Source organism: Leptodactylus fuscus, chromosome 5, assembly GCF_031893055.1.
Source record: "Leptodactylus fuscus isolate aLepFus1 chromosome 5, aLepFus1.hap2, whole genome shotgun sequence".
NCBI classification, from domain to species: domain Eukaryota; kingdom Metazoa; phylum Chordata; class Amphibia; order Anura; family Leptodactylidae; genus Leptodactylus; species Leptodactylus fuscus.
In genome coordinates, this window is record NC_134269.1 from 9,732,620 (window position 1) to 9,740,146 (window position 7,527).

At 42.5% G+C, this 7,527-nt stretch overlaps 1 protein-coding gene across 1 annotated transcript; it reads right to left on the bottom strand.

The window, feature by feature from the left end:
- Positions 1–5,973: 5,973 nt before the first annotated feature.
- On the bottom strand, positions 5,974–6,918 carry LOC142204675 (olfactory receptor 10R2-like). The gene has a single exon (XM_075275981.1). It carries the CDS (start codon positions 6,916–6,918, stop codon positions 5,974–5,976), a length of 945 nt encoding a protein of 314 aa, XP_075132082.1.
- Positions 6,919–7,527: the final 609 nt, after the last annotated feature.

Consider the following 7,527-nt stretch of genomic DNA (forward strand, 5'->3'; position numbering starts at 1 on the left):
TGGGTGAAATTCTGCAACTAAGTGTCTGTGGCCACCAGACACACAATTCGTTTAACACTTTAAGCCATTTACAAGCAATTTTTACTCCCTGAAAAAATAAAGTAAGCCTAAACAGTGGTATACAAAGACCAGATAGTCTAAAGATATGCCAGATAGAGGGGTGAAGGAAGGGTACCCATGGGGCCTGCGCTGTTAATAAAGCACCCCAGAGTAATAATAATAATAATAATACATTTTATTTATATAGCGCCAACATATTCCGCAGCGCTGTACAATTTGTAGGGTTAAAATACAGACAGATACATTACAAAGAGAATCATTTCACACAATGGGACTGAGGGCCCTGCTCGCAAGAGCTTACAATCTATGAGGTAGAGGGGGTGACACAAGAGGTAGCAGGGGCGGCATTACTTATATAGAAAAAAAAAAAACGTTCACAGCCCTGTGGTTTTCTCGTGGTCTTAGTGCGAAAGAATTTTTTCTTGTGCTACTACTGGTGCACGGAGAACCATGGAATCCTGCCGGTGCAGGTACCAATACAAAGTCCAAAGAAAATCCAATAGTAGTCCAGCAACCAGTTTTGCATTAGATTAAAACATTATGTTTTATTAGTCCATTTAAAAAAGGTAATTCCTTTTCTTTAACAGAAAACCAGTGACAATAAATTTAAAAAAGACACAGCACTTACATGAAAAAACGTTTTCGGATTACATAGGACAATAGACACAAGATGCTTAACCGCCTACGCGTTTCAGGGTCCAAGCCCCTTCCTCATGGCGAAGTAAAGACTGAATGTGAGAAGGTGATAATTTATACATTCCCTAACTGAGTGTTAATTAGCTGAAATTGGACACAGACGTGTTCTGGCCCAAACCAACACTTTGTTCATACGTGACATAAATACATATACATACACTTAACGCCTACACAAAACATATAATATAAACCGTACCAAATAAAAAATGAAAAAATGTACTAATAAAAAATAAAAACATGTTCTATTGATCTCGTATACCAGTCTCATTTGTTTGTCCTGACAGTTATTTCTGTTATGTATCCCTTGATTTAGTTATGCTCACTACATTCTATTCTCAGAGTTTTATTTCTCCCTGTAATCTACTGGTGTGTAAATTAACTGGTTTTTAACAATATACCCTACCTATATGAAGTTGATCCGCATCTTTCCTACACGCGTTCTCCATTCCTTCACTCCTTGTGCGTTAGTACGTACTGCGTAAATCACTTATTACTTATACAGGGGTCAGACACTTCTGTAATAGAGGTGACTGTCATTACACAAACATAAAACTTTATGAGCCGTCAACAGTCGTGTCCTGTAACATGTGGATGGAGCTTGGACCTATAAAGTTATCCTGAGACAACATCATATCATGTGGGGTAATGTGGGAGCGGGAACAGAGGAGGGTTAAGGGTTTACGTTAGACATTGTGATAGGCCTGTCTGATAAGATGCGTCTTCAGTTTGCGTTTGAAGCTGTAGAAATTGGGAGTTAATCTTATTGTCCGGGGTAGGGCATTCCAGAGAAGTGGTGCAGCTCGGGAGAAGTCTTGTATACGAGCGGGGGAGGTTCTGATAATAGAGGATGTAAGTGTTAGGTCATTGAGTGAGCGGAGAACACGGGTTGGGCGGTAGACAGAGATGAGGGAGGAAATGTAGGGAGGTGCGGCATTATGGAGAGCCTTGTGGATGAGAGTGATAACTTTATATTTTATTCTATATTGAATAGGCAGCCAATGTAACGACTGGCACAGACCAGAGGCCTCGCTGTAGCGTCTAGCCTGATAGATAGCCTGGCCGCTGCGTTCAGAATAGATTGTAGAGGGGAGAGTTTAGTGAGGGGAAGACCGATTAGTAAGGAGTTACAGTAGTCAAGGCGAGAATGAATCAGAGAGACAATAAGTGTCTTTAGTGTATCTCTGGTAAGGAAAGGGCGTATTCTGGAGATGTTTTTGAGGTGGAGGTGACATGAACGTGCAAGTGATTCAATATGAGGGGTGAAGGAAAGGTCTGCGTCACACATGACCCCGAGGCAGCGGGCATGCTGCCTAGGAGTTATAGTAAGGCCTGAGACTGCAATGGATATATCAGGGACAGATCTATTAGATGGTGGAAACAGTAGTAGTTCAGTCTTGGAGAGATTTATTTTCAGATAGAGAGAGGACATGATATTAGAGACAGCAGAGAGACAGTCACTGGTGTTCTGTATGAGTGCAGGGGTGATGTCACGGGAAGATGTGTATAATTGGGTGTCATCAGCATAAAGATGGTACCTGAAGCCAAATCTGGCAATGGTTTGTCCAATGGGGGCTGTGTAGAGAGAGAAGAGCAGGGGGCCTTGGACCGAGCCCTGAGGAACCCCAACAGCAAGGGAAAGAGGGGAGGAAACAGAGCCCGCAAATGATACGCTGAAAGTGCGGTCTGAGAAATAAGAGGAGAACCAGGAGAGCGCAGTGTCATTGAGGCCGACTGAGCGGAGCATAGTGAGGAGGAGATGATGGTCAACAGTGTCAAAAGCTGCAGAGAGGTCTAGAAGAATAAGAAGAGAGAAGTCACCATTGGATTTAGCCATTAGGAGATCATTAGAGACATTTGTGAGAGCCGTTTCAGTAGAGTGCAGAGCGCGGAAGCCAGATTGTAAGGGGTCAAGCAGAGAGTTAGCAGAGAGATATTATTATTATTATTATTATTATTATTATAGAGGGGTTGGTGATCTAGGTGTGTCTTATGTAAAGAGTTAGAGTTGTGTTGGTTTTTATGCCATGAGGAAGGGATCTTTCCCGAAACGTGTAGCTTGACATGATCTTGCCGACTCCTGTGGTCGTGATTAGAGATGAGCGAGTACTATTCGAAACTCACGTTTCGAATAGCACGCACCCATAGGAGTGAATGGACACAGCCGGAATGCTGGGGTTTAAGCGGCGGGCCGCCAGCAAAGTCTGTGTGCCGGCTGCTTCCATTCATTCCTATGGGTGCGTGCTATTCAAAACGGCCGTTTCGAATAGTACTCGCTCATCTCTAGTTACGATGTAACTTTTTAAAAAAATTTTCAATAAAAGTTAATTTTTATATATATAACTACTAGAGATGAGCGAACAGTAAAATGTTTGAGGTTCGATATTCGTTTCGAGTAGCCCCTCAATATTCAACTACTCAAATCGAATATCGAATCCTATTATTCTCTATGGGGGGAAAATGCTCGTTTCAGGGGTAGGCAACATTCAATCAAATTATACTTACCAAGTCCACGAGTGAGGGTCGGGCTGGATCCTCCGAGAAGTCTTCTCCTTGCAGAGTCCCCGCGGCATCTTCCGGCTCTGAATTCACTCTGCCAGGCATCGGGCCCGCACTACAAGCGGACATTCGCAGTCGGCTCTGCCCAGGTCCGATGCCTGGCAGAGTGAATTCAGAGCCGGAAGACGCCGCGGAGACGCTGCAAGGAGAAGACTTCTAAAGGTCGGAGAAGAAGCAGCATTGATTGGCCGACTGTATAGCATTCAGCCAATCAACGCTGGTTCTGCATCAAACTTTTCCATTCAAACAGCGAGTGGTACTCGATTGAGTACTACTCGCTCATCTCTAATAACTACTAGAGATAAGCGAGTAGTATTCATTCGAATATCAAATCCTATTATAGTTTATAGGAAACCAAAGTTTGACACCTTAGATCCTCTAAGTTCCGGAAATAGCAGGATGAGGATCACAAGGAGTTTTTTGCATTGAATTCAATGGAATTTTCCCGCGTGGTATTCGACCGATATGAGTATTCGATCGAATAGTCATAATCGATCGAATACTACTCGCTCATCTCTAATAACTACAATGTAATTATTAGAAAATTGTTTCATGGTTGAAGCTGGATTTTATCGACATTTGTATTGGCAGATCATGAGGTTGGATTATAACATGGGCAAATGAGCAATTACTTGCCACTGGGCAACCTTTGCAGCCTCAGGCCCTGGATGGGAAGGCATTAATTAACCAGAGCCAGCACGGCTTTATGACCAATAAATCTTGTCAGACTAACCTGATTTCCTTCTACAACAAAATCACTGAATGGTTGGACCAAGGGAATGCCGTGGACATAGTATATCTTGACTTCAGTAAGGCATTTGATAAAGTATCACATAACCTTCTTATTGAAAAAATGATTAAGTATGGCTTTGACAAAAAATCAGTTAGGTGGATTCACAACTGGCTTAATGATCGGGCACAACGAGTAATACTAAATGGCTACACATCAAACTGGAAGAAAGTCAAAAGCGGGGTGCCGCAGGGCTCTGTTCTGGGCCCAGTACTTTTTAATATCTTTATAAATGATCTGGACGATGGAATTATTGGGGAACTCATAAAATTTGCAGATGATACGAAGATAGGAGGAATAGCCAACACTAGAGAGGAGAGAGAGTGTATTCAAAAGGACTTAGACACACTGGAACAATGGGCTGAGGCCAACAAAATGGTATTTAACAGGGACAAATGCAAAGTTCTACATCTGGGTAACAGAAATGTAAAAATCATATATAGTATGGGAGGAATAGAACTAAGTGATAGCATAGGGGAAAAGGACTTGGGCATAATAGTAGATCACAAATTCAACATGAGCCAACAGTGCGGTGCTGCTGCAAAAAAGGCGAATAAAATTCTGGGATGTATTAAGACAAGCATTGAATCTAGATGAAGAGAGGTCATTATTCCGCTGTACTCTTCCCTGGTCAGACCACACCTGGAATACTGTGTACAGTTCTGGGCGCCTCAATTCAAGAAAGACATCGATATATTGGAGCAAGTCCAGAGAAGAGCAACCAAAATGGTGGAAGGTCTGCAAACCATGTCCTATGAGGAACGGCTAAAAGAACTGGGATTGTTTAGTTTGCAGAAGAGAAGGCTGAGGGGAGATTTAATAGCAGTCTACAAATATCTGAAAGGTAGTCACAGTGCAGAGGGATCTCCCCTATTCTCATTAGCACAAGGAAGTACAAGAAGCAATGGGATGAAACTAAAGGGAAAGAGATACAGATTAGACATTAGGAAAAACTTTCTGACAGTGAGGGGAGTGAGAGAGTGGAATAGGCTGCCACGGGAGGTGGTGGGCGCTCCATCAATGGAAATCTTCAAGCGGAATCTGGATAAACATATAGCTGGGATGATTTAGGAAAACCTGCACTCGCAGGGGGTTGGACCTGATGGCCCTTGAGGTCCCTTCCAACTCTACCATAAGAATAAGAATAATAAGAATAAGACAACCACACTTTTCATGCCTAGAATTATCATAATTATTATAATCTGCCCCTGGCCAGATTTATCACCCAGCATCGGCCACTGTGAGAAATCTGGTATCTTCTCCGACTGCCTATCTTAGCCTACATTCACAAGAACCTTGGGGGAAATGCCTGTTACCCCTTTCTCGTTAACTCCTTGGGAGTCATGGCTTCTTGATCTCGGCTGTAGTACAATAATGATCATGGCATCTAGGTTGTTCAGGGGCAACTCACCCCACCTTTCCACCCTTCGGATCCCCCTATGATGAGATTGTGATGTCCAAGGGGTTGCCATTGCATCCAGGAGGTCGATCAATGGCCTCTTGGCTGTCTATCCCTATTGCACATACGGAGCTTATGTGCTGTGTTCTGCAATAAAATCAGCAGATCTCAGGTTCAGGGAACTTTTTTATAAATGGACCATCAAAAAATTGGTAATGTGAATAGCCCCATTCACACACATTGAATTCAATGCACCCATGTTGACGGTTGGCTGCCACATTTTCACTGTCGTGTGAAGGTAGGCTAAGTTTGCACTGTCTAACTATTAGTAAATCTGGGCCAATGTTTTATGGGTTGGAATATTTCAGAACCTTCCAGATACAAACATAATTATATATATACACAATGAACAGAGTCTTCAAAATGGAGAAGATTTCTCGAAAGGTAGATGCATATCGGGAACATCTTCTTATCATGACTTATGCCACAGCCTTAAGATTTGAACATACTTTCTAATGGGTCTTCTGATGTCCTGGTTCCTCAAGCTGTAGATAAGAGGGTTGAACATTGGAGTCACCAGTGTGTATAGAACAGACAGACCTTTGTTGAGATTAATGGAATTCTCTCTTGGTGGGACGATATAAATGGAGGACAATGTCCCATAGTACGTGCACACGATGATCAGGTGGGAGCTGCAGGTAGAGAAGGCTTTATGTCTTCCAGTGCTGGAGGGAATATTGAGGATGGTGCGAATGATTGAAATGTAGGTGACTAAGATAAACATAAATGGAGTCAAGAGGACTGGGTAGGAGACCAAAGCTGTGACCAATTCTACAGAAGATGTACTAGAGCAGGACAATCGTAGAAGAGGAGCAATGTCGCAGAAGAAGTGGTTGATGGTGTTATAGCTACAAAATTCTAATTTGCTTAAGAAAATGTAAACCGAAAGAGGAAAGATGAACCCCAACGACCAGCAGGAGGTGACCATCTGAAGTTGATGGGAGAAGGTCATAATGGTGGCATAGTGTAATGGTCTGCAGATGGCTGCATATCGATCGAAAGACATGGCCGCCAACAAAAAGCATTGGGCAATGCTTGGAACACTCAATAAGTAAAACTGAGATAAACATCTGGACACGGAGAGTCGTCCTTCTCCCACCAGTATCAACCATAGCATATTGGGTACGATGTTACTGGTGAATAGGATCTCAGACAATGACAACTGGCTAAGAAAGAAGTACATGGGGGAATGAAGACTCTGGGTGACCCCGACCAAAACTACGACAAATATATTAGAAGTTAAAGCCATGATGTGGATGATCAAAAAGAAGGTGAAAATTACAATTCTGAGGTTGTGTAGGTTTCCGAATCCCAAAAGGAGAAATTCTGTGACCAGGGATTGATTCTTCTGGTCCATTTGCTGGAGTCCATAAGACAGTGAGACCATAATAATATCCAATTTTCTATAGGTCAACTTGGGACCTAGTGGACTTCCACCTGAGCCAGCTCTATCTCTCTACTTATCTGTCTGGGTCACATACATTTGTGTATATCGTACCCAAAGAGGGTCAAGTGGGATCCAATTTTCTGAGGTTTTACATTTTGCGCCCACAGCCAATGTCTTGACTAAATGGTCATCTATATAGTTTAGACCTCATACATGTGGCAGGCCAGTATGAAGCAAATTAAGCTCCTATTGTTCTCTACTATGGTGCCATAGTCGTTCTGCTGGCTGTCCAAATGACCCCCTATATCTACATAAAACTAGGAACATGTACTCAAAGTCATAATACATCTACAGCTATGAGGGCCTCTATGGACATCTACCCATAAAATAGTCCTCTCTTGAAGACTGAGTTGGTCATCTGTGGATTTGGTCACCACAAGCTCATAAGAATATACAATTCCTTTCTATTAAAAGTCCAGAAGGTGATGAAGATAATTGATTGGTTGATGGTTGATCTTGTTATATACTATGATGAAACACGTAGAACATATCACCACCAATTTGGTAAATGTCAGCGTG

Bases quoted from the DNA above. Each gene is read 5' to 3' on its own strand.
- LOC142204675 (XM_075275981.1), bottom strand. From the start codon at position 6,918: ATGGACCAGAAGAATCAATCCCTGGTCACAGAATTTCTCCTTTTGGGA.